We start from the raw sequence: 27,394 nt of genomic DNA on the forward strand, positions 1-27,394 counted from the left end.
TCAGGTGAGACGAAGCACAGACTACAGGACTTGAAAACATCTTCTATACTAATTAGGATGGAGCACTTGTAAAAAGAACTGGACAGGGCAGAAAAATCAATTGTGGTTCTCCACTGTGTGCCAATTCAGTTTATGAGCTAAAGAAGTTGAACCAGTGCTGTGCAGAACCCATGACAGAACAGTCATCAATCATTTCAGTAAGATTCATGCTGCTGTCCCAGAGCAGCAAGAATGCCCTCTGCAGCATGCTGTAGCCCTCGTCCTTCGATCACCCAGGCCAGAGGATGCAACACTATACTAGCTTTCTCCCAGTTGCAAAGCAGCTGGGGCGATGCACATCTCACCTTTTTACCTGCAGGACCTACCCCTTGCTACAGAGCAGACTCACAATCTGGGATCCCCTTGGTTGAGGCACAGCTAATCTCAGGCCATGCCTTCCTCTCAGTGCTGCAGATTGCACAGAAGCTAAATCAGTTGCAATACACTAGAATTAAGGTCTTTAGTTCATCTTGAAGGACTGAAGGCCAGGTAAAATCCCAGAGACCAGTGCAGACAATGTTAACCACTGACGTTGACAGAAGTCCTCACTTTAGAAACAGCAATGATCTGCCATCAAGCATACAGCTTTTCCCTCTTCAGCTTTTTGTGTTTTGCACAGCAAATGATAAAGATTGTGTCATCATCTTTCAGGGACAAGATGGGGCATATACTTTGGTTTTTGAATGAAGCTTCTCTCAGAAAAGAAGATTTGAGAAAATACCTTACTACGTATCTAAACCTAAATAATAAAACTTGATAGGCATTTAGAACTTCTTCCCAATTCCAAGAGTAACTCAATTTTACATACAATTCAATAAGCACATGGAATTTTAGCAGTGATTTTACATTACCAAAAACCTCTTGGAAAGCAAGTCAGCTTTGGGCTGCAAGTGGGCTTTATCAGTTCTGGTCCCCAATTTTATGAATATAACTGCTGGAGAGATTCAAAGTCCTTGTTTAGTGTGAGGGAGAAAGGGTAATTATTTGAGCATCTGATTATTCAGTGTAGCTAGGTACTGGCACTACATATAATCCAGTCAGCCACCACTGTTGTGTCAGTGCAATCTTTTACACCCAGATTGCCATAAAGGAGGTTAATGGTCTTAGTGAAAGGAAACTAGTAACTTTGCCAGCAAGTCTGTACATGTTCTTGATTGTGATAAGTATTATAAGGAAAAAGCAGTAGAACCACATCTAAGCCAACAGGTACAGTTACCAAATAGCACAAAATACTGGATGAGATTGCTACTAGCATGCTCTTTAATCTGATTTCATGAACATCTGGACAGGTCATGCCCTTGTCACATTTGGAGGCACTAAGGCACATCTTCCAGCCATAAAAGCATCTAGTGAGAGAAAAAGACTTCAGCAGTATTGGTTTTGAGCTGCAGTTCAGTCACCAACCACCTGCATTTCACTGGTGGTTATACAATTCTACAGTTTCCCCTTCCTTTAATGCTCAAGGAAATGGTCTATGAGCACATCTCATAGCACACTGGTATGACTTCATGTCCCTAACTGTATTTGTTGAGAGCTACTTTAACCTAGGAATGAAGCTATAATATATCATAGGTTATGTCAACATTAATGTCTCTGTAGGATGGTAAAACTTCCACTTGCTAGTTGAAGATAGATTGATGCCTCTCATAGCCGGTAGGAAAGGTACTCTTTCCAAAGTTTATTGAAGCTATAAATCTGCTGACTGCCTATCACAAGAAAGGCTGCAGCTGTTGCTTCACAACACAGGAACAGCCTTCAATATCTTTATATGTTCTTTAACACTTGAGCAGCAAGCGCAAATATCTAACAGTATTTAGTGCTGTCTGTTAGTAACACAAGAGTGCACTGCAGAAGAGCATCACAGCAAGGCTGAAACACCAGTTCACTGACAGTCAAGTGTGTGCTTCTCAGAAAACATGAGATACCCCACATTCAAGGTCGAGAGTGACAACACATCTGAAGTGCATTTTCAGTTTTATTTCAAAACTTTAGACAAGTTACTTTAGTATATAAATTTGATTTTTCCTCTTACAGAATATAAAGATAATTCCCTCATTACTTCAGTATAAAGTGTTTCATAAGCTTGAAGACATTTGCATAAGTGTTTCTCATACAGGGTATCAGAAATAAAGCAGTCTTTCTACACAGGTTCAGACAGATGACTACCTCAGAAACAGCATAGCAATTTAGTGAAATACAGGTGAACATGTGACACTACAACTGTGAGTTCAAGTAAGGCCAAGTCAGTAAACATTGTAAGTCATTGCAAATAAGAGTGGAAAGGTTTGTGAGAAATTGCAAGGGGTGGATGGTCTCATAGTATAATACTTTTAAATTGAGAATTCAGAGGGATTTAGCTAGAAGACAAGTGTGTTCTTTAATGCTATAAAGCATATGCAAAGATCAAGCAGTGTACTGATGTTAGTGGAGACTTCATGCCTGTTTATCCTCAGCATGCTAAGACAAACTACAACCTCTTAAAACCAAGCATAAGAACCACTAATATTTGAGAAGACAGTTTCAGAACTCAAGTATGTCTTATTTTGGATGGTGTGTAGTTTTTGTCTATTACTTCATCTTGTAAGAACATGTGAAGACAGCGCTCGTTCTGTGCCAGTGGGTGACCTGCAACCCTGGAGAGGAAAACACAAGCATTAGTGCTAACAAATCAAGCCTACTTGCAGCTATCAAGATTTTATACCAGTACTATATGGCTCTGCACTTAGGCACAGATCTCACTTCCAGGTCACCGCTGGTGACTGGAATGATGTCTAACAGCAAGACTTGTCATTTTCTCCTAGATGAAATTAGTCCACAGGAACCCAGATCACTTAGATGCACATGATCACTTAGATGCATGTTACTTCATCATCTGTCACCTGAAATGAGAGGACTACCATCTTAGCATTAAGCCTAAAGTTAAGCAAGCCAAGCAGATTTTTACAGGACTTGATGCCTTTGACACAGGACGCCCTTCTAAAGGCTGCTTGACCCCCCAGTCTAATTCAATAGCAGTTAGCCCAGGCACAGTTAAAGACTTACTCCACCAGGGGGTGCAAAGGTCTTCTGAAGGCTCCCACACTACTTAAGAGCACTGTTTTACCATGGTCAAAGGTCCACGTTTGCATGTGCAAGCAGCACTGATGCATGGCCAGAGGGTACTGGCCACTCTGTTTATTGCAGGTATCTTTAGATATGAGACATAAGAGACATAGAGCTTGTCTGTGCTAGAAGAGACCAGAATCTCTACTGCAGATTTAGGTTTGTTCCACATAAAGACTCGGCCGCCATCCTTTTAGCAGTAAAGCAGCTGAAACTCAATTAGAAGATACTCCAAAGCTCAGAAGAAACCCACAAGGTATACATTTAAACCCTTAAAATGTGATGAAGTCTTCTGTACAGGTAAAAATCCAAGAGAACCAGAATCCCTGGAAATAGATCACTTACAAAAACCTAAAACAGCTTGGTGTCAAAAAAGTTACATTCAGTTTGGTCAATCAAGACAGGCTTCTTCCTTGAAAACAGAAAACCTCCCATCCTTCCTAGAGCAGCTTATGTCAGCCTTATGGCCCCCATACCTGTCAGAACATTTGTACTTTAAATGGACATTATATCTAGTTGAACACATGTAATACATTGTCAACTCCTGTGGCTCAGCATCAGTACTTTCAAGTACTTCGGTGCATCTTCTCCAGACGCATCTGTACCAGTGCTTATTTCACCACTGGACAGATTCACTTGTTACTGCCCACTTGTCATTGTGTCCTTTGAGGAAGCTAAGCTGTCCTATTCAGCACTAAGATTATTTCAAGTGCAGTCATAAAGCCTATCAATCTAGCCAGGTTCTAGTAGGTCAGCAACAATCTCAAGCATTAGTTCACAAGGAAGACAGCCTGGAATAACTAGTTTGAGTTTCTTACCCCCATCAGACTGCAGCTGCTTGAACTTTAAGGAAAAATTACACAGGAGAAGATGATGAGCAGCAGCATATTCATTCTCCTGTTCAGGAAGTCTTGCAAATTGGTGGCTGAATGGCAAGACTACATCTGATCCCTCAGATTTAGCTCTTGGCTTCACATGAGTATCTTACTCTGCACTGGCTTTTCTTCAGCATTTTTCACTAAGGTGACACTCACTTAACAGCTGCTACTCCAAGAATATTCATGTATCCCAAGGTCAGATTCAGGCAGAAAAGCGCAAGCTGGCCCAAAAGAGCTGACTCAAGTTGCACTGCTGTGATATAGCCCATCTAGATTCTGTACCTAAAGGGATAAAGCTTCTCTCACCACCGCTCTTCCTGGATATCAAGAACTGGCACCAGTGCCAAGTCTTTTTTGGACACAGTGATAAAAGTTACCTGAGAGACTCTAGTTCTAGAAGCAAAGCCCATCTTTGAGTTTGCAGTAATATGCATATATTAGGCAAATTATATTCAAGTCTAAGTTCACTAGTACTCCAAGTACTGCATAAAAGCCAAGCCTTAAAGCTTCTACATGGTTCAGAGACTTAGTGATATTTGCTTGATGCCATTAGAATAAATTGATGAGGCTGAATAACAGGGAATTGTGCCTGAGGAGCCTTGTTCCAGCTGTACTTAAGTCTGCCACTACCTCAGTATCTGCATTAACAGTCTGGTTTTGTTTCAAAGGAAGAAAAATTGACCAAGAAGTCTTATACTTCCACAAGATCAATGCACTACTTGCTGTAGGACTGAATAAGTGATACTAGTAAAGTGGCCACTCCATTTCTGTCAGCTACACTGAGTTTTTCAGAGATTCCATTCAAGGTGACTGCTCCACTATCAACTGCTTCAGAACATGAACAGCCCCCTTTCCCTACATATTACTCAACTCAGCATAGAAAGTTTTCAGTAAAGCTTTCTGCATTTAAAGTAGAATCCTAAGCCTTCATGGATAAAAGCTGTATTTTACAGTCATGACTGCTTTGATTGTACAGCCTTAAAAAACAAACCCCAAAACACATTCCATCTGCCTTCATGTAGTGTGAACGGAAAACTAGATGCCTTGGAAATCCATTCCACTTGTCTTTGAACAAAGAGCAGTCTGAAGCATTTTACCTGCTCAGAACCATTAACAATACCACTAAATTGAGCTAACAAGCAACTATGTGAAAAAAATTACAGAGACTTCACAGGGTCACCATCATTTGCAACTCCAAGCCACATGCCTGAACTGACTAACAACAACTGACAAGCAGATTCTTCTGAATTATGGCTCAACTCACAAACATCCTCTGCTCCTGTTAAACATCATTACTATTGAACAATGTTAGAATGCCAGTGGAACTGACAAGCTTGAACTTTTAAAAGGGAGCAGTCTCAAATCCAGTTGGTCTGAAGAGCATTTGCTCTGGACACTGGAAGAGCTGGTTAACTGACAGTATTCCTTCTTATACACTGTTTAGATTCACAGTTAAAGAGACTAAGGTAGTTCTTCAGGTCAGTATACAGATGGCAGTTAGTAGTGTCAGATGGCAGAAAAAGAATTGTAAGACTGTTACTGTAATTTCTGCTAACCCTTTGAAAGGCAGTGACAAAACCCAAAAAGTGTATATTTCAAACCCTGTATGTGTGTACCTCAGGTAGTGTTTTACATCTTCAGAAAGATTCTCATGATGATTAGAGAAAATATGCATCATTACAAAAGCTGATAAAACCTCACATCTGCAATCAAAGTAAACTGCTGTAAACCCATTGTAAGCTCCATTGTTCACCCAGTGGAAGATACCTTTTCAGAAATGAAAAGTAGAACTATTGAATGCTATAATTTTACTAGTAATTTACATAAATTAACAACAGCTGCTCAGGTAAGCATTACAATATGTAACTGAACATTGAATGAGCAATGTTAGCATGTCCTATTGCAAGATTAGTGAAAGTTATCATTCTGGACCTAGCTGAAACTACCCTAGTTAGAGGACTAGCGGTTTTAATTCAGTTTTTCAGAGCAGAGTTCTGGGGTTGCCTCCAGGTAACTACAGCAAACACTTACTTGTTTATGAATTGTTCAAGAGCTTGCTTCCTTTCCTCTATAAAGGAATCATCAAATATGCCGTCATCTCCTCGGAAGGGAAGCTGACGGAGAAGAGCTTTTCCTGGTAGAGGTGGTACCACAACCTGAAAGATTTAAAAAGGCATCCTTAAGCACAGCCTGTGAGCAAGTTTATACAGCTCCTCTCTCTGCCACTTCCTCTTCCTAGAGGACCCAACTCAATCACACCCCTAGTGAAGTAAGATGACATGACCAGAGAAGAACAGTATCTGCCCATAGATGTAAGCTGAATTCAAGTAGTTTAACTCTCAATTAACTCCAAACCATTAAACAGCCGCTAGCATTGTATAACTGAGGTTTATGAAGTTTTAGTGTTTTAGTTCTGGACATTTTCAAGCACAATATCTGCTCTAATATATGCTTTATAACATAATAATGTTTTAGCACCACTACTTTGTATGTCTATAAAGACTTTCATTTTACCCACCTTGCTTTCTCTTTCTAGTTCATTCCTTAGCCATTCAAAGTCACTGTATCTTCTTCTGACTGTAGATTCTTTCAATTTGAAAATAGGTAGATTTGTCTGAGAACAAGAACATAAGAAATCTATTAGACAAATTAGAAGTTTTGATAAGCAGAAGCAAACTGTTGAGTTATAAATCAGCTCTACTTAAGCAACAACAGTACTGAGAAACAATCAAGATACAGAAATACCAATAAAGCTCTGTAAGCTACACAAGTAAGTTGTGCCTCAAACTGCTTAACTGTAGGCCTCATCCTAATCACTGGTATTTTGACACCATATCACCTAATAGGAATAGCAGATTTGCTGGCCACTTCAGGATATGTTCCTAAGGTTGCACAAGCATGTGCTATTCTTACTGTCTCAGGAACTGAATTCCCAATGCCAGCATATGCACGAAATTGGAATGGGGAAGAGAAAGTCTTCACAGTCCACACAGGCTCCTCTTACTGCATTTAAGGGAGTGTTTCAGGTATCAGCATGGAACATAATCAAGCTTCCTGTACTTTTCCGCTACCTGATACACCTTGGCTTCCAACATTTTCAAAAGCAAAACTATTAGGTCCTACAGTGAATCCATTCAGGACAGATGAAGCTGAAGACAGCACAAGCTGCCAAGTTTGAATAGCAACAAAGATGTCAGTAAGATGGGGATGCAACCTAACATTCAGTGGTGATGAGATCACACTGGTTTGTTACAAAGTTATACCAAGCACAGCTTGATTAGGCAGAACTTTCCTGAACAAGGCTAGGAGTCAGCACTCAATTCTAATACCCTTGAAACAGTCCAATGGAAACAAGGCTATAATGCTGCACAATACCATGCTAAATACACAAGCACCCTGGCACATGTCCTTTCACTAACTCATGAGAGCCTATATTGCTTCTATTCATTCTTGGGGTGCAGTGTTATACTACTGTTATAATCCAACTTAAATGTTATTTTAAGAGTAGACATTGAGAATGCACTATTAATGACGTCCCCAGGTGTCATTAGGATTAGATGTCACCCCAAGATCCAAGACCACAATCTGAAGTTTAAATGACATTGAGATATCAAACTGGCTAGGGTGTTACAAAAATGTGTGTAGGCATCTGACCTACTAAAAGCAAGACCAAAAGTCTGTAATTGCCATACATAACCAGCATTTAACAGACCAAAGCTTGCTGTTGTCAGACTGCATATTCACTGTCTTCACCTCAAAATAAAACTCTTGAGAAGTACCCTAGGAAGCTGATGTTCACATGAGACTATAGTTATACCCATGTTTCCTGTTGGCAGAACCACAGTAGCCATTTTCAGCTAATGACTTATTTTTTCTTGGTTTATTTTTAACTTGTAAGTCATCTCATTCTGGTCAGAGTTTGAGTGGATATCCCTGTACAATATCATCTGTAGACCATTAATGCTTAAGCTTTCATAGAGTGATACTTCTGGGTGCTCAAACCAGGTTTAATTGCAGAGACGCTCTCCTGCACTAGGCAGTACTACAACTATGGGCCACTACATTACTGCCAACCAATAACAAGTTTTTTGGCTGTCACAGTGCAAAAGTACTTGAAGAGTTAACTGTGTACTTTCACATGCTGTTTAGTCCACACTTAAATGATAAAGTACAAAATATTTTGTTACGAAATCTTTGCTCTCCTTCCAAGGTAAAACACTGTTTATTGTACCAGTGACTAATAATGAAGTTGCACTTAAGACTATTGTGTCAGAAAGTCAGGCTTTATAAAGAAACACTCTTGTCTCGACAATAAGAATACTCAGTCAAGAGTGAATAAAGCTAGGTCCCCCAGAGTGCATGAAGGAGGTTCCCAGAATACTGGATTATTTTTCTCTGATTTCAGCTACTGGCTTTTTAACTAAGTTCAGCCTTCCACACTGCAACACCAACTCCTTGTCAGAATCTTGGATATAAAGTCCTACCATATTTAACACATAGGCTCTCACCTGCAAAAAAAAAAATATTACTTTCTCAAGTTACTTATAAAAGGGATTAAAACTGAATAAAAGCAGCTAAATGCAAAGGGTTCCCAGGTCTTCAGGAACTCTTTTCATGCTTCTGGGCACGAAGTCTATTAAAGTTAATCTCTAATCAACATATCAGGCTTACAGGTATAATGTGGGAGCGCAAGTGCCAACTGAGCTTGTTTTACCTTCTACATTCCCTTTTGAACTTTTGGCATGCTAGCCCAGCTAGCAAGTTGGTGAAAAGGACAGAGTACTTGTTTTCCCCTCCAGCTGAAAAATCTCCAGTTTTGATCATAAGCACTTGAAATGTCTGAACTGAAGGCTCCCATTACTCTAAGTGGCTTACAAGTCACATCTTGAGAACCCCATGTTAAAGGAAAGTGTGTGCCCCATCCTTTACTCTGGATATGAATTAAAACTGCTAAACCTCATGTTTCTTAAAAGCCAGAAACTACACCAATTCTCCTTCCTCTAGCAGATAGTACTGATAGAGCTGCATTCTTCAGATACAGCTGTCAGGCAGGATCTATTAAAAAAAAAAAGGCAATTTCATAGTCCTGTTTATACTTCTTAACTTACACCTTAGCTCCGTATTTTTAACTCAGAATATATTAACACCTGAGGTTACTGCATGTGCCTTTCTCACCAAGGATGATGACCCTGCTTGAGCAGATCACTTCTTCCTTTGGCAGGAAGGACTTCTGCATGTCCTGTTGCCTCCACCTATCATGGGTACATGGCTTTCATGAAACAAGCCAGAGAACTGCTGAAGCATGAGCTATCTGGGCAAGAATTTGGTAGAGGAAAACAATACTAAGGCATCAACTTCTATTGAAATGTCACTTCCAGACCACAGGGGATATCAAAGGAGTTATTCTCAGCTTCACAGTTTATGTTAAGAGTTATCTTTGTTTAGTCACTAAGGTGCTGGTAGTTATTCTGAACACTGTAGTGCTTTGTTTGCCTGCTAAAACAGAGATAAGAGTAAGGACAAAACTTAAAGTCAGACTAGTTTCATTTTCACAAACACATCTCCCCATGCTCATTCAGCATTACAGTGTTAGCTTTCTGGCCTGCGGACCTGCAAAGCCTACCGTCATGAAACTCATGACCCAGTTTGGCACAGCCCCTGGAGCATAGCTCATTCCTTTGATAAATTTAGCATAATTACTGCAGCAATTGCTTCTTCTACAGTGTAATAATTAGTCTAATTTTTTATTAAGAACATTTTCAACAACTGCCTAGTACAAAATCATGCCTTTTAGCAGTTTGAATGCAAGCCCTCAACCTGACAGGATTATGCATTACCCAAGAGACCAGACAACCAAAAGTCACTACTCAATTATAGATAAAGCATTATTCCAGGATGGCAAATAAATCAGCTCTGTAAAGTCCCACACAGCCCCAAACCCTAAGCACAGAATTAACGCAAGACAGATTCTGTCTAGCACTGTTTCTGTATCAGACCATATGCAAACACCCATTAGGCTTTCAGTCTGTATTCCGCTGGGTGAATTAATGGCCAAGCTAGTACACTGAAATAAACATTGTCAGAACTGGTGCCAATTACATAGTTAAACAGCAGATGACAAACCCAGACCCTTAAGTCACTCCTGCATTCTTCCATGCGGATGCCAAATTAGATTCTACATTTGGTTAGTGTTCATCAAACTGCTAATGGGAAGCAGTGGTTGCCTCCTAACAGATTTCAGGGCAAAACCTGTATTCACAGCAAGCATGTTTCTTCAGCTACATGTATGTCATAACATATCCAAGCTACAAGTCCAACTCTAAGCTCAGGAGGTTCCCCTCAGAAGCAAATGACAGTCCTAAGGCAGTAATCTGGATAACCAGGTAAGTTTTTTAGCTGTTGCTTCAGTTTATCCCTGAGCTGTGGCCAGCCAGAAGTCCCAGAATTGTATGTATATATATGTGTGTGTATATATATATACATATATATATACACACCCACAAGTGAAGAGACTTTCACAGGCAGAATGCAAGTAGTTTGAGTACTAGTCAATACTGCCCATTCAGCTTCAGACACCTCCCCAGTGCAGCCATTCTGGTATATGAGTTACCTTAACTGCTGGAGGAAAGTTAGAGTACTTTAAATACATTACTTCATAATTCTAAGAAGTTTTAAGTGTTCTGTTACCTAGACTAGATTAATTTATCCAATGAGTGGAAAAAGCCTTGCAAATAGCCAGACTTGCTCCTACACATTTGTTTCCAGACATAAATTGAAAGCCAACTGCATTTGGGTTCCTTCAGAGGACATGCTGACACTCCACAAGGCTGACTCTGAATGTCATGGCAGCCCAGTCCGCCCCACAGCTGCAGAAGCTCTGTAGCAGTAGCTGTCCAGGATAGTTTCTGTGGTGAATTTGGTCCATTTCCTCATCTGCCAATGAGACATTCAGCAGCAGCCCTGCGTTGCCCATGTCTCCCACTCCTAACAGACTGAGAATAAAGCTGCAGTGTTGCCACAGTACCTACTTTGTTGCTGTCTTTTCAAGTAGGTTATGGTAGCCTTGATGCATCTCTATTTCCATCAAAACAGTGAAAGAAGGCACTCAGCTCACTTCTGATAGAATTTTGTGGCCTTGACTCTCAGAGGCTAAATCCAAGCTTCTTACTATCTCTTCACAGAAGCTGTAATCTGTCAAGAGACTACACCCTTCAGCTACACTTACAGACAGCCAGTAAGAGCTCTGGGGTAGTGCAGAAAGTAGCATTCAGGGAGGACAGAAAAGTACAGTTCCCTTAACACAAGAGCCTGCTGCCCTTTGGTACAAGAAACTGGTTCCAGCAGTGCACTGTTGCAGAAACCTTGCCAGTGATTTGTTTCCTTCCTGACTTGACATAAGCAGCTACCTCCCCATTTCCTACAATTATAAAAAGCAAGAAAGAAGGCAAGCATACTTTAAACCTCAGTTGCTAGAAGTTTAGTTTTCTGCTGTTTACTGAAGTAAAACCTTTCCTTGCTGCAAAAGGTCAGAGAAGAGACTGTTACTTGTTTAAGTTTCAGTCATTTTGATCAAAGCAGAATTCTACCTCCCCTTTCATCTGACCTCCAGGTCTACTGAGGGTACATTACAGGCAAAAAAAATTTAATAGAACACTGAGAAATCTGACCATTTGTATACACCCAAGTTTTAAACAATGCTGACCTAAGCTATACCAAGAACCATAGAGCTTCCCATTCCAAAGCCCTGAGACATGGAGCTAGGATGCTTCCCAGTTTGAAGACTAAAGCAGCAAAATCGTAATTCCAACACAAAGACTATTAGTTTTTAGACAAGAGTTAACTTTTGCCAAGTCAAATGCCTTGAGCCCAGAGCTGCTCTATGAAAATTAAGTGTAGAGGTGTCTGGGTGTTAGCCAAGCAGCACCTGACCCAAAGTTCACCATCATCACAAACAGCTGAATTATGGTGTGCCATCGTCAAACAGCTCAAAGCAGAGTTAAATCTAGAAAAACATTGTTTAGGGATTCTTCATTCTTTGGGTTTCATGATTAGAAGCCAAAGGTAAAAACAGAGGGTCACATTCAGGCATAGGCTTTTACAACACCCAGACAGAATTAATAATTCCAGATAATCATTTCAGGGTTAGCAAGGCAAAACCTCCTTTGGCATACCAAATACTCTTTTTAAAAAGAAGGGATTGCTACTTTTATATGATTGCAAGGTGCAACTGCCGTAAGCTCTGGTTTGGCCTACTGTAATGTTACCATTCATTCCTTATTGAGAATGACTGAAGAGGGATCACATTAAGTTGATGCTTTAACATCATTAGCTGACATCTACCAGCTACAGTTAAATGGGGCCAACAAATTGCAGCAAATTGCTGCAATTGATAGTTTTTAATCAGGAACAGAAGTTTTAGCATGCTTTGTCAGCTAGAGACAGTCCAGCATCCCTACACTTCATACGCATGTAAGGAACAAGAGATAACTGGCATAGACGTAGGCAAATTTAGGGGCAAAAAAAAAAAAAAAGAAGAAACCAAACAAAAAAACCCCAAGAATACCACACAAAAAACTCTTCATATTTCCAGTTTTTATTGGAATAGTAACATTCACATTCTTTAATTTGTAGCGTATCTTCATATTTGGCAGGTGCTGCAGCTTAGGCCCATAGTCTTTGAAGCATTATTTCCAGGTACAGAGACAGCTTTAAACCACTTCAGATACAGCTTCATTTTCCTCTGGATTTTAGAGTAAAGCTGCTATATGCTAGCTATTGGCTAAACTTTCAGGACTGGCTTTGTGACCAACACAGACTGTACTGTCATGTACCACAGAAGATCCTCCCATGACAGCAGCTTTGAGCTGCATTCTTAAGTAACCACATAAGGAATATGTTCACGGACCTGTCTTCAGTCAGTAAAATATTTGTTTTTATACCTTGAGCAGAAGGTTAGGGCTTCTCTGTCCTTCTCACATCAAAAAAGGTCGTAACAGCAACTTCAGACCCTGCACTCTGTGCTATAGCTTCATAAACATTCAGGTTATTTACTTGCTAAAACAGCCTCCAGTAGTGCAACTGGCATTGCACTACCAAGTGAAAAAAAATTTTAAAGCAAGTATGTCCCCTACAGTTAGAAGCTCACATCTACACTGCATTATTTAAATTCCCCAGATGAAAGAGTAGAGACCCAACTGCTCTGAAGTTCAAGCTGACACTTTTTTGACAAATCATCTGACAATAAAAACATATCAAAATACTTTGTCATCATATGCCTACCTGGATCACAGCCATCCATCCTACAAAGATCAGTCATTGTTCATTTGATTGGTCTGTTCAGTACTGTACTAGAGCACACTCTTACTACATGACAATCAAGGCCCACATTGTATGTGCAGAAATAGACTCAAAGTCACCAGTTAAACTAGCATACTAATGTGAAGCATTATTGAGAGACTTGGCTATTTTATTTGCACAGTAACAGACATCAACACCAAACCAGTTCAGTACCTTTGGACTAGGCTCTTGAACCCAGTTTAATAAAAAACTACAGAAAAATCAGCTGCGCAGAGTAAATACACACAATAGACTTGTAAATCATCTCTCCTTGCTTCAGAAGTTTCTTTTGTCCAAGCCACCCTACTTCAGTTTCTCTAGTCAGTGTCCTGGGAAGTTGTTACCCTTTTCTAAATATCCTTTTCTGTGCTCAGTGGCACAGTGAGTGTTTAAGGTGGGCTGTAGAACAAAGTCACCTGAATCACTGCATTTTTATCCTTTGAAGAGGAGTCTAAAACTGGTAGCACAGTCTAGAATAGGGTATTAGAAGAGTAATTAAACTACAGTTAGAGTAGACTTGCAGTGTGATGCAAGATTTGCAGTAGTAAAGAAAGAATTAGTGCTGATTATGCATCCCCAAACACATCCAACTCTGAGTGTTTAGTCATTACCCCACCACAAGCTTCACTGACTATGAAACTGAACAATGCTGAAGTCAACTATGTATACCAGTGGATTTGATTCTTCTCATGGTGGGAGAAGAACCTGCAACTTCAAACCTAGCTAAACACATGAAGGACAGGAAATATGGCACTGTTCAAGGACAGCATTTCAAAGGCACACTCACCAGATCAGGAATGCCACTTTGCAAAGCCATGGCATAAGATAAGTGCTGTCTGAGAAATTTATACTTTCAGTTCATTTACCATCTTACTTTGACTTTGATTGCAGAAGTCAAGCTCAAATCGGTCACTCAAGTTGGACTACTATAAATATGCTGAAATGCAAGTATTGTATCCAAGACACGTCTTGAAAACAGTGGGTTAAGATGAGAACAGACTTTCAAAAGCAGCTGAAGTTCAGCAGTACTTTGATACACTTCCCCAATCCTTCGAGACCAATATTATTTTTAACAATGCAGGCACTTCACAGCTTGTGTGTTCATTTCCTTCCCCACATTGGGTCTACACAGTCAAACACCTCTGCAAGTCTACAGAAGTCTCTCTGCAGAAGAGACAGGAGAGATGAATGCTGCCTTCAAGAGCATTGGCATCACTCAAGTGATGCATTTCACATCTGGAAGCACAACAGCAAGGCATTACCCTTCTATACCTCAAGACAAGCCACTGAGCTGTGGGACCCCAGGAAGCTACGGTGTGCTTTAGTGTCAAGTTTACTCACACTGATTAGAGGCAATTCAGTATTAAAGAACAGAATTAAGACAAAGGCTTTTTGTTTAACTTAGGTTTGACTAAAAAGAATTATTTAACTACTTGGAGTAGTAGCTCCTGTAGCAGGTATTTTATTATAATTCTAACTGCCAGTTTGACTATTAATGACTTCTCTGCAAGCTCTCACTAACCATCAACAGATAATTTAACCTTTTAGTCTAATTGACAAACCCAACTAAAACAGGCAGCACAGAAGTCACTTTTACTTCTACAGAAACAATAACAGATAATACAGTGTGAACAAAGGGATATTTTCCCAGATGCAGCAAGTTCCCGGATATCTGTATGCTCTTTTGACAGTATTCTAATCAATGTGCTTACCTCCTATGGCACTGCTTTTACAGTGGCTGTATGACTCTAACGTATGTTACCAATTGCTGGGATCAGAGTTAACTTGTAAAGCTTACCTTGTCTTCTTAAAGGATTTAGCAACTGAAGACGTTGCACAGAATCTGTTTGAGCAAAGACATTCCTGTTGACCCAGTTACTAGGAAAACTATGTCTTAAGTACAGCAGAAGTCAGGTGATAACTGGATTGAGGACTGCAGACATGCTGTAGGATGATAATACAACTGCAATTTGTCTACATTTGCTTCTTGGAATTCAGAGAAAGGACTAGCCGACAGCCTATAAACATTATCAAGTATTCACATGCCTGTGTTGACAAGAAGCCCACCCTGAAAATGTGTAACAAGTAGAAGGGAACCACAACCCCTCTGGTGGTGGTTCCTGAGTGAACAGCTAAAGATTCCCAAGAAGCTGCATATGGTACGCAAGGGTATTTACACTGAGAAATTAACTGCTGGTTCACACCTCTCAAGACACAAGGGCAGCAAAGTAGTCTGCTGTATTACTTTGGCAGGCCGTCTAGTTTATTATGTTAGTTGTGACCACTGCAGTCACCATACTGTGATGATCTACATACCTTTAGGTGAGATAAGTGCTGTATCAAGTTTTATTTCACTAGAAAAAGCACTTGGAGCTTTATACCCTATTGCTTTGCTCTCTTTTTTTAGCTCACTAAGCCTTCACACAAACAATACCTTAAAATGATGCAAACTGACTGCCTAATGCTGCTGATGGAGAGCAGATTCTCTAGCACCCTGTCAAGAACATGATCCACTCAGATTTCTTATTTTAGTACTGAAGGATGGCCTTTACCATTAGTGAACGAGACATTTGACTTTCATTGCCAAGCTGCACTGCAGTGGCATACCACCACACTGTCTTATACTGGTTGCTACAGTGGAAAGCTTTCTGTCATCACCTTGTCCAGTCTGCCAAGAACAGTATGTTATTTAATGCAAGTTCAGGCACAGAAAGTCAATACTTGGACCTACTGACTTTCTGTGAAGTAAGCTGCCCCATTGGAAGTGCTGCATAGGTTCTACCTGCAGCACTCTGAGCCTAACTGCCTGTGAAAGTACCATGCATTTACCATGGTGCATAGCCATCCCACTAGCCTGCACAGGCACACATGCTAGGAAACAGTAAGGTTTTTCATAAGTACTGAAATACAATTGACTCTCTTATCTAGCAGTATACTGCTGAGCAGTCTACCCAAAACTTTTAAGTTCCCCAGCTTCCACCAGAAGCTGATGAGTACAGCAATATAAGAATTAAAGCATGAGGTTGTTCCACTTGCTGCTTTTCAGGCAACAGATATGCTTCAGCTGCAATACCATCAGAAAGCTTCCCAATAAAAGCTTGGGGGGGACCTCTGCAGTACTTCACACAAGTACTTTTTGCAACATACTAGTTATACGACATCAGTTCAAGTGTCTTCCAGCAAGCTCAGTCTCTCCCCCAAAAAGTTAAGCTTTGAGACTCAGACAAAGCAACACAGAATTACCCTTATACCAAGGTTGTAAACACCATGGGAATGGTGCAAGTCTAATTGCTTTGATTCAAACTTAAGTCTGTGTCCTCTCTGACAATGTTTCTGGGTTAGCATGATTTCCAGCCATAGCATCAGCCTGTCCAATAGCTTTTACCAGAACTTGGCAGCAGTTAAGGTATCCATTTCTGCACCCCTAAACATTTTAATGTTGATGTTAGTTGAATAAATATTTTTCCAGATACAGCACAGGTAACTCACTCCATCTCAGGTCTGTACTGCTGCCACTACTAGCACCACTGTGGGGCACTGATGCCCACCATGCGCCAACAGCTTATAATACAAACCTATATTTTAGAAATAAAATACTATTGCAATTCAAGTTCTAACTCTTCTCCCATACTGAAACTTGTGTTATTAGCAACACGGCTGTGTGGAGACCTCATAGCAGTCTTCCAGTAACTGAAGGAGGCCTATAGGGATGGTGGGGAGGGACTCTTCATTAGGGACTGTAGTGACAGGACAAGGGATAATGGGTTAAAATTTAAACAGGGTAAGTTTAGACTGGATATAAGGAGGAAATTCTTTCCTGTGAGGGTGGTGAGGCACTGGAATTGTTTGCTCAGGGAGGTTGTGAATGCTCCATCCCTGGCAGTGTTGAAGTCCAGGTTGGACAAAACCTTGGGTGGCATAGTTCAGTGTGAGGTGTCCCTGCCCATGTCAGGGTGGTTGGAACTAGATGATCTTAAGGTCCTTTCCAACCCTAACTATTCTAGGATTCTGTGGTCTATGTTCTGCTGAGAAGCAGTTAATTGATACAAGCTTAGGCAGCAAACGCAGTTCTGCATGACTTGTATTACCTGCTCTGTAGCCTTCCAGCACAGAGAGACATAAAACTCAATTTACAGTTCAAGATAGCTGTGAATGTATACAGCATGGATGCACTCTGTGTAGAAGTAGCACACAACTGGAAAGGGAATGATCATGTATCAGAAGCAGTCCTGTATACAGACATGCAGAGGTGCAAGTAAGGAGTGGGAGGAAGCAATGTTTATATAACAGTCAGGATGGGAGGAAGAACAGAGGAAGGTCACAGTACTATCACAGCATACGTTTGTTCAAGTCACTTCTAGGTCTTCATTACAACAAGAATCCAGAATTTTCTACCCAAACAGCAGATGGGCTAATACTAATCTGTCTCAGAACCTGCTTTTCTGCTTTCCTTTACACTGAAGAACCTCAGTTGGGGATTTGGGGGGGGTGGGAGGGGGAGAAAAAAAATGCATTTTAAACCCAGTAAATTTGGTCTCATTTCCAAGGCCGTATCACAGCTGTGTCCCTTTTGTATCATCTTACCTACATCCAGCAACTCCAAATGCTCAATCTCACAAAAAAGAACATCATCAGGAGCTTAAGGCACAAATACTTTCCAAACAAGGTAGAGTTACATCTTTCTGCAAAGTGGGCTGCTAGGGCAGTGTAATGAAACATAAGCGTGCAAGTCCGAGTTTGTCCTCACACAAAGGCCAAACACAGGTTACAGCCGTTTCGTTTTTTTCTTCCCACCTTATGAGCACATCCTCAAACAAAGGATAGCCAGGGGGCATAGCAATTTAGGAGTGTCAGAATGAAAGAAGTATCCTTCCTCATAGCTTTAGATCTCAAACGATGTTGCTTTTTTAAGTAAAGTTACACTAAGCTGAGAACTTCGACCAGAAAATCCATGCAGGATTTTAGTCTTGTCTGAAGACTTTTAGAGACCAGGGCAGCAGCCCTCAGCTGAAGCCTTCCCTGCTACAGCGTGTGTATTTCACGTGAAAAAAGAACACATACTGCAAAAATAGGCACAGAGAGTTAATGAGGCTTCTTCCTTCTCTGTTACTGCCCGTAATAACTGACCATGCTCAATCAGCTGCAAAAGAGTAAAGCTATAGAAGGTAGTGGACTCAATCACAAGGTACAAAAAAAGCAGTCATCTTTCAACTTATCCCTGGAAGCAGAGGTTAAAAGGATGTCCTGCCTCAAGTTCCTACTAGCACAGGCAAGGACCTGTCCACTCCTCCAGGCCCTGTTTATGAAATGAGAAAGACCTTACTACTCCACATAGCTTTTCTCAAGCTTAAGACTATTAGCCTTTGGGGCATGCTAGTGAACACTGCCCTTCCAGCTAGGAAGGAGTCCAGTGTCACCAGAAGAATTTGACAGCACATGAGAAACAACCTTATTTATTTAGCACTCAATTTATATTTCAGGTACAAAAGCAAACAGGAAGGCCTCCCTATAAACACTCACCTTATCACTTCAGCTAGCTCTGACCCAGCATGTGTGCCCACTGGAGTTATTTACACATTCTCTACAGGTTTTTGAGGCTGCTGGAATCCTGAACTTAAACTCTTTCTCAGGGCAGATCCACCCATATTACTACACCTCAGATACGTGAGAGTTCGGCCTCTTCTATTTACTTAGAGTCAGATGGCTCACAGTACAGCAATATTTCAGTCTACTGACAGTTGTGCACAGTGGCGCCGAAAGATCATTAATCCTTTGGTTATTTCAACCGAAGTGCACTGCCTTTGCTACCACCAGAGCGCCACAGTTGCCAGTTCCAGCCGCCTGCAGAAGCTGGGCCCTGCTCTCATGCCGAGAGTGAAGCCTGCTGCCGCTCAGCTACCACCGGCCCAGTGGTACCCAGCGCACCAGCTGTCAAACGGGCCCTGAAGGACACGACGGCGGCAGCTCGCCACCGCTGGCCCGGTCCCGCGGACACCCGTCCCGGTTATGTAAGTGTCGGCCGGAGCCCAACGCCGACACACGGGCTCCGCATTCTCCCTCCCTCGATCGCTCTCGATTCGCTCCCGGGTCCCGCCGCAGGAGGAGCAGGCACGGATCCCACGGAGCTGCGCGATGGGCACCCCCGGGAAGCAGAAACTGGGCCGGCCGCAGCGCCCAGCTGCCTCCCACCCTCCCCACTGAGCCGGGCGCTCACCTTGACGCGGATCTCGTAGGTAGTGAAGCGGCCGCGGCCCACCCCCACAGTCTGCGGGTTACCCACGTCGATCTCCAGGAAGTTGCTGGGCGGCCCGTAGGCGTCGTTCAGGTTCTGTGGCTTGCTGATTAGCCGCCGGGTGTCCGCGATCGTCTCAGCCATGGCGGAGCGGGCGCCTTCTCCTCCCGCCAAGAGGAGCGCAGCAGGACGCAAGCGACCGAGCGAGCTTGCCCTGAGCGCCCCCGCCGCCCGCCCTCTTATCACCCCGCAGCCAGCTGACTGCCCGGCAACGCGCACCCACGCCGCCGCCGCCAGCGGAAGCGTCCACCGCCCGCGCGCAAGGCATGCTGGGAGCTGTAGTCCTCAGGGTCCTCCACGCTCGCTACACCCTCCACGGCCGCGCGCCTACCAAACTACAGATCCCGGCGTGCGCGAGAGGCGAGGTGCGGCCCTGAGGGAGCTGGCTTGGCGGGCCCGGGGCGGACTGCGGGGCTCGGTTCCGCTACAGGAGGGGCTCCATGGGGGTCGTGCGGACCTTCCTGCAGGTTTCCCCTCCTTGGGGTCCGCAGCAGACCTCCTTCTCATCCGGGAAGGAGCTCGTGTGTGGTCAGGGTGTGTGTGAGGCGGTGCGAGCTGCCCCGGGGCCGCTTGCCTGGGCCCAGCCCTCGGTAAGGGCGATGCGGGGGCCTCTCTGGGTGCGGTGGGTTAGGAACATAGAGGGCAGCGACGCATTCAGAATAGTCTTTTCTCTTTTTAAACCGGGGAATGTTTTAACATGACAATAATAATGCATTACTCTCGACTGCAACTTTTCACCTGCAGCCTTTAAAGGGTGCACAAAGGAAGGATTGCTGTTCATTGCAAGTGAGCCCCAAGTAGGTTAAGTTGGTATATTAGTCAGAAGCTTAACCTAGGTCTCGCTGTAAGAGAATAAGAAATTATTTTTTGCAACAGTGTTGTCAGTGGACATGGACAAAACTGTATCAAGATAGGGAAAAGGCAATGCTGTAATGAAAATATGGTGAAAAACAGGATGACAGAACTGCTAGGAAAAGCCATATATGCAAGGTGTTAGGCAAAAGGAATCGGCCAGGTACAAATGTAGGCTGGAGGAGGGGCCTCCCAAGTGCTCTGTGTTGGAAACAACATCTAGGTTATTGCAAACAAGGTGTCAAATGTTGTCTGTAGTATCTTTAAAGTTTTTTTAAAATCCTTGAATTTTCACAAATTAAATCCATTTAGTAGCAGTGTGAACAACCGGCACGGATTTTATATCCTCATAGCTTGCAAAGAGCAAGAATTCACATTTTATAAATGAAGGAAATAGAAATTGTGTTTACAGAATAATTGGGGGTGGGGGTGGGAGAGAAGGTGTTTTAGTAACATGAAGAGAGAAAGTTAAAAACAATGAAAGACGGGGAGAGGGAAGCTGAGAGGTTGTTCCCTTCCAAGACATAAGATCTTTGAATCTTCAGCACCTGGTTCAAGTAGATGGTGTGTTATGATACAGGAAATGTTGCCAAAGGAAGTGGAATGTTTACTTTCTTGATGCACCTGGGACATTAGTGAATAGAGATAATATTAATGCACTGCTAGTATTTCTGAATGACTCTTACCATCTAAGAGGTCTTCCAGATTTTTGTCTCTCTCTTTAGTGGCCCCCCAATGATTAAACGCATATATATTTTTTTCTTCCCTCCTTATGAAGGAATTCTGAGGGCACTCCATTACTATCCAGGAAGAATGAGATAGTTAAAAATGGTTATTTTATCTTTCTAAACATGTCAGACTGCCTGCAGATCAGATCTGAGAGGCTCAATGTTAACATGGGGCAAGTTTGGTTAGTAGTCACCTATGTTATTGAGAAGATAATCAGCAGAGGTGAGTGCATACATGTAACCAGTATGATTGTGGATGGTTTGCATGGTAACTTTTCTGTGAATTTCCTGCTCATCACTCCTTATTAGTGCACCGTCCTTACTTCCTTTCTGCTAATAGCTGCCAACTACTCCATTATTATAAATAGAAATTAAGCTGACAGAGTTTTACTACATGGGAGTGAAAGGAAGCCTTACCTGAATTGTACTAGTTATTAAACTGGTCTTGCAGCAAGGCAAGAAAAAATTCATTCTACTGAGATTATCCAGATGTGTGCATAAGTAGTCTTTTGCTTGTTACACAACCTTTTGCTTGTTACACAACCGATGCTACCACATCTGGCTGTCTTAAGTATAATATATTGACTGCCTCCCAGCAAAGCTTGGTTTCACTGTCTGTTCCAGAGAAACAAAAACTTGCCTAATGCTGTACATTTGGGACATTGGTGAGCCTATGATGAATCAAGAATACAATTTGTTCTCACACTGGGTAAGCACTAAGAGTGAGGCTAAGTTGAATGCTTTTCTCACAGCATACCATCATAGTGCCACTGTTTTGTCTGCTTTTCCTAACAGGATAACTGGTGGTGGAGAGCCCTGTGGAGGCAAGCTACTGGGACTGAATGTTTTAAGTGCCCATGTGTCACTAGTGTTGGTAAGTAAGGAGGTCACAGTAATTTGGTGAGGTCTCCCATCTCTGTGGTATTTTTTTCATTGAGGTCACATACAAATCCTCTGGTCTAGGAGACAAAGGGGAAGATGCCCAGCTTCATGACTAGTCCCCCATACGTCATATGTAAGCATGTGTGCCACACTGGCTCATGAGGAAAAGAGAAGGAATGAATGGGGTTGGGAATCTGAGACCTGTGAGCCTCCATGTTTCCTTCCAACTCTCAGAAAATGCATTTGTTTATTTTGATTTTTACTTTGGATGGTTTTTGGTCCATGAGACTGGAGTTACACTGTCTGTAGTTCCTTCTGCTTGCTAGAAAGGTTCTTCTTTCAGGATGGAGGTGAACATAAATTCCAAAAGAAAGTTTTAATTCTGTTTCTGACATGAACTTTGGGCCAGATTTCAAACCTGGAGGGAGAGGGGTCAGCTGTGTTTGCAAGTCCAAAGATTAGATGCAAAAAATCAAGTGTTTAGAGTAACATCCAAGAAGAGGTACTTGTAGATTTGTTACTACACATTATTTAATTCAGCTATGACACAAAGATTTTCTGAAATAACTTCAAGTGTCAATATGAATAGCAAATTCTCATAGCTTGAACCCACAGAAGCAGGTATTAATGGATGATTAATTCTTAAATTTGGTGTAATAATACCTCTAAAGTAGTATTTTCTGTTTGTTTCTTTGGTTTTAAGAGAAAAAGTCACATTTACCCAGTTAGGACTCTCCAGCCTTTTGTCAAGTGTCCAGGTTAACACATTTCAGTCAACACAGGCATATTCTGTCAAAACTTGTGGGAAATGCTGATTCAGGTTAAGGCAGAGCCCACAAGGCGCTGAACTAATTGTGCAATGCTTTATCTGGAAAAATGACTTCCTGATTCCTGCATTAGCTGCCAGTGCTTCGAAACATGATGTTTGAGTATCTATATTGTGTATTTACCTGCCATATAAAAGTATTAAGCTTATAAATAGAATTTGTAATATTCACATTTTTTATATAGATTTATGTGTTCAGATTTAACTATAATATTCAATTTCTCTCATCACTTTTACACAATATTCTGCCTCTCATCAAGGGATTATTCTCGAAGAATCATGGAATCGTAGAATAGTTAGGGTTGGAAAGGACCTTAAGATCATCTACTTCCAACCTCCCTGCCATGGGCAGGGACACCTCGCTCTAAACCAGGTCCCCCAAGGCTCTGTCCAACCTGGCCTTGGACACCGCCAGGGATGGAGCATTCACAGCTTCAATTCATACACACTTCTAGATTTTTTAATGTTTAAAATGCCATAATGCCATCCACCTCCTCAGAGCATTCATTTCTATTTGTGAATTCCTTGTTCTGAGAGATGCTGAGTAGTGCCCATGTAGCTGGAAAATTGTGCAATGAATTTCTAATACGCTGAGCTGTTTGAGCAGACTGAAATGCAAGCTGTAAGCAGATAGTGAAAATGGCTGTAAATCTCTAAGTTTGGGAACATGTACACAGCTTTATTGATCTGAGACTTTATAAGCAATGTAGACTATTTAATAGCATATTTGATTGCCTCAGAATAGATGTGGTTATATGAAGTTTACCCCAGAGTGTTTTGACATAATGTCAGGAAAATGGCTTTTGATGGAAACTCTGTTGATGAAAACTACCCTCAAAATGCATTTTTGTAGAGCAGGCTGAATAACCAGTTACGTATCAGACGTATGTTTATGTTTGGGAGCCAGAGATGTTTCTCATGGGGGGAATATCTTGGAGCCTTTCAGTCAGGTAAACCCTGCTATCCTGCAGGAATTCAGGATCTGGCAGATGCCTAAAGACCCTTGGACATATACATCCCGATAAGGTTTAGCACATGAGGATTTCTGAAAGGAGTGGAGTTTATACCACCAGAGGCCAGAGGGGACCTCTGGAGGGGTTTTATTAAACCCCTGTTTTTTATTCCTGTTAAAGACCACCTATACTTTTGCGTAGCTGGCAGACTAATAATGCAGCTGGGTTGAACAAGTGTTGATTTAATTTCTACATGGTTCAGTGCCACATTTTTGGAGGTGAGCAAAGGGGCAGCTACAGGAAATGAAGTATACAAACATGTCACAGAACAGATCTGTCTCTGTTACGGGACACTACCCATGCTAATCTGTAGAAGTATACTTGAAAGTCCTGTTTGTTTAGGTTTACACCAAAACATGGTTTTGCCAAGTGCTTACAGCCAATGGAGAATCAGTTCCTGGGGTGTGCAGTACACTAGTGTGTGATGGCATCTCAGAGTTTGCTGGTGTATCAAAGGCTCATAGCATTGCAGGGAGCTTATTCTTTTAGGTAGAAGATGTTGGAATAGCCTCAGATGGGAAGTTTTTCCGTGCTGTCTTGGATAACAAGATTAAGAAAAAAAACTCCCACAATTTAAATAAATCAGATGTTTTTGCTGAAGATTATGCTGTCATTTTCTCCAATTATTCTTGACATTTCACCCGTGCATATTGTGATCTGAGTTAATAATGGAAGAAACACCAGCTTTCGTTGCCTTGTTTATTCTTTGTTCTCAAGGAGATAAGCTGTTTATAAAGATAACATATTTGTTATTTAAATCACTTTTACTGAAGTTGTTTCCTTGTTTGAGTTTCTAAAAATATTGCAACAATTGTGATTCATCTTTGAGTTGGCTGTTCAATTCACTATGATTTGTACTGGAATACTGGAATTCATTCCTAAATAGGCACAGGTGTTGATAGCTATTACATGCTAGAATGAGTCAAAACCAATAAATGCTCAATAAAGGCAAGATGAAAGGAAATGCACTGAAACCAGCTCTTTCAAGATGTGATAAATTGGCACTTTAGTTCACTACTAAATTAGTTATGTACTGAAGATGTGTCTGGAGCAACTACATATTTTAAAACAGCTGAACATGTTAGAACATAACTTCAATCACTTAATATTTTCCAGATCATAAACATTATTTTTAAAATTAGCAATACTGTTCAGCATATAATCAACTTTTGTTTCCAAGCTGTTCTGTACTGCTCTGTTGTAACATTTTGCTATAGCATTATTAAGAAAACCCAAAAAAGGTTAATAGTCTATGAGAATTACTTGCCGGCTTTTCTCATGTCACACAGAAATTTAATGCTAGAACAAGACATGGAAATTCTGACATTGCAAAAGTAAAAGTCAGTTAAAGCATTTCCTTTGTGCTTTTGCCAGGAGCAGACATTTTATTACCTATTTCTTGCACAATGCACTCCGCAGGGAACATCTGAAGCTCCATCCTGACCTTGGGATGCATTTCTGATGGGAATGGAGCACTGGCCAGCAAACAGGCAGGTGTTACAGTTACTGATTCAGGAGTGCCAGTGCCTTTCCCTTGGAGCACAGGCTTTTTGCCTTGCACCTTCCTGTCAAAAGAGCTTCACAGTCACAGCGGAGATGGTGGGATAAGACAGTTGGGTATCTACCAAAGGAGGCAGGCGGCCAGCATTCTTCCGAGGAAGGCTCAGGAGCTCTACTTGGGAATCTTAACTGATACTTCCAAGGACAAGGCTTACAGTGTGCTAAGCATGCAGTGGTTAGCTGGGACTGAATCAGCTCCTAGAGTTTTGCATAACCTTCAGGGAATTCTGCTTTTATATTAACCCGTCTTGCTGTTGAGGTTTAGATACATATTTATAGACATAGAAGTGGTTGTACTGCTAACATGCAGATAACGCTATAGTAACTCTGGTCAGAAATATTTGTTCTTAATATTTTAACTACGTTTTTCCTTAATATTTTGTGGTTTGTGCTTTTAAACATAAACAGCACAAGTTAGAAATCACCGACAAATGCTAGCTCAATTGCCAAGACTCCTCAGCGACAGCCAAACTGGCCTGAAGGCAGCCGCACCGGCCCACAGCCACGGCGCAGCACGGTACAGGTCGCAGGCGGCAAGCACGTAGTTTGGAGATCTGAGTTCGTGGATGCAGCAGTAAGGTGCTATAAACGGCACCAATGTGGCATTTGGTGGGTCTGCCTCTGGAGTGCCATTTGTGACGGGTGGCCGGAGGGGCTGCGCGGCCCTTGGCCGAGTTCGGCCGGTTCCCCAGGGGCTCGCCAGCAGCCTGCGGCTCGGTCTGGGGGTCAGAGGAAGGGAGGGAGAGGAGCTGAGAACCCCCACCGGACCTGCTCGCTCGGCACCATCCGAGGCCCGACCCTCAGCGACCACGACCGTCTCCCTGGCAGTGCCGAGACTCTATTTCCCAGCGCACCCCGCGTCCCCGCCGCAAAAGCCGGGCCGGGAAGATGGCGGCGCCCATGTCGCCCTTGGTTACTGTGCGCTGCCTGCTGCGGGCTTCGGCGCGGCGCGCCGGCCGCCTGCTACAGGTGCCGGCCGCCGCCCTGCGTCGAGGTCAGTACCGCGGAGGTCCCTGCGCCCTTTCCTGCTTGCAGCCGGGCGAAGGGAGGGCGAGCGACAGGTTGCAGTGGCACCGCGTAGGGAGCGTGCCGTGGAGCGACCGCGGTAGCCGGTGCGTCCCTTCCCGCCGCGCTGCGGATCTCCCCTCTCGCAGAGGGGTCTGGGCTGAAGGGTAGGGGACCGCGCACCGGTCCCTCCGCTCTGGTATGACCTGACCGTGTCCTCATGTTGCCCGCCGTGCAGGCCGGGGCGGCCTCTCCGCAGCCAGTTCCACAGGGACCCCGCGTACCCGGGCTGTGCGGCCGGGCTGGTGCCAGGAGTGAGCCTCGGGGCCCTGGAGTAGAGGGGGATGCGGGTTTAACGATGCCGCTGCCCCCCAGTAAATAGACCTGCAGCGCGACGCCTCGTTAAATGCCTTACGCTGCGGGTGCACCGGGACCTTGGCGGGCGGCGGGTGCACTGGGGTCGGCCAGAGCTTTTACTGTGCTTCAGGGTGTTGAGGGACTTTGCTCTTAAGGATCCTCCAGTGTATAACAACAGCTGAGCTCTGTCTGGCAGTCTTACTTTAACAGCGGCACCATAGACAAATTTATGGGTAACTAGGTTTTGTTAACTTATGGCTTAGGTTAGTAGCACAGGTCTGTTTTCTTCAGTGAGAGCTATTCGTCCTCTGCCAGGCTGACAGATGTGTGAGAGTTCAGTTAACGTCAGGTGGGTCCCAGAGGTCTGAAGGTCAGACAGCAGATCCAGGAGAATTTAAATGTAAATGTGGACATACACGTATTACATTGCAATTGTACAGTATTTATTCGTCCTGAGGAACATAGACAAGCACTGCAGATAGTACTATAGTTGTATGTGTTTTATTTGATACTGGTTTAACACT

At 42.6% G+C, this 27,394-nt stretch overlaps 3 protein-coding genes across 6 annotated transcripts in view; 1 reads left to right on the plus strand and 2 right to left on the minus strand.

The window, feature by feature from the left end:
* SEC63 (SEC63 homolog, protein translocation regulator) overlaps window positions 1-19,836 on the minus strand; it is a 177,182-nt gene extending 157,346 nt beyond the window's left edge. Inside the window, exon 1 of the mRNA XM_061366768.1 lies at window positions 19,813-19,836. The gene's annotated coding sequence lies outside the window, so the exon portion shown is untranslated. The remainder of the gene's footprint in view (window positions 1-19,812) is intronic.
* SNX3 (sorting nexin 3) lies at window positions 1,997-19,873 on the minus strand. 2 transcript variants are annotated; one of them, XM_061366786.1, is made up of 4 exons: window positions 19,570-19,868; window positions 6,538-6,633; window positions 6,051-6,175; window positions 1,997-2,672 (listed from the first exon to the last, which is right to left on the minus strand). In XM_061366786.1, the coding sequence occupies exons 1-4, from the start codon at window positions 19,729-19,731 to the stop codon at window positions 2,567-2,569; spliced, it is 489 nt and encodes a 162-aa protein (XP_061222770.1). In that variant the 5' UTR covers window positions 19,732-19,868; the 3' UTR covers window positions 1,997-2,566. The 2 variants fall into 2 exon arrangements, with proteins under 2 accessions (XP_061222770.1, XP_061222771.1); XM_061366787.1 differs by lacking the exon at window positions 6,051-6,175 and having other exon boundaries at window positions 2,613-2,672; window positions 19,570-19,873.
* Window positions 19,874-26,313: 6,440 nt separating this feature from the next.
* AFG1L (AFG1 like ATPase) overlaps window positions 26,314-27,394 on the plus strand; it is a 58,495-nt gene continuing 57,414 nt past the window's right edge. For all 3 annotated transcript variants that reach the window (XM_061366777.1, XM_061366778.1, XM_061366779.1), the window contains exon 1: window positions 26,314-26,502. In XM_061366777.1, the coding sequence (XP_061222761.1) occupies window positions 26,397-26,502 (106 nt within the window). In that variant the 5' untranslated portion in view covers window positions 26,314-26,396. The remainder of the gene's footprint in view (window positions 26,503-27,394) is intronic.

Source organism: Neopsephotus bourkii, unplaced genomic scaffold, assembly GCF_033783945.1.
Source record: "Neopsephotus bourkii isolate Nb327-2 ecotype Australia unplaced genomic scaffold, CSIRO-AGI_Nbou_v1 NB_1358, whole genome shotgun sequence".
In the NCBI taxonomy this organism is placed as follows: Eukaryota; Metazoa; Chordata; class Aves; order Psittaciformes; family Psittacidae; genus Neopsephotus; species Neopsephotus bourkii.

Coding starts and splice junctions, on each gene's coding strand:
- SNX3 (XM_061366786.1), bottom strand. CDS start 19,731: ATGGCTGAGACGATCGCGGACACCCGGCGGCTAATCAGCAAGCCACAG. Junction 6,634..19,569: donor CCTACGAGATCCGCGTCAAG/GTGAGCGCCCGG, acceptor TCTTGTTCTCAG/ACAAATCTACCTATTTTCAA. Junction 6,176..6,537: donor AACTAGAAAGAGAAAGCAAG/GTGGGTAAAATG, acceptor TAAATCTTTCAG/GTTGTGGTACCACCTCTACC.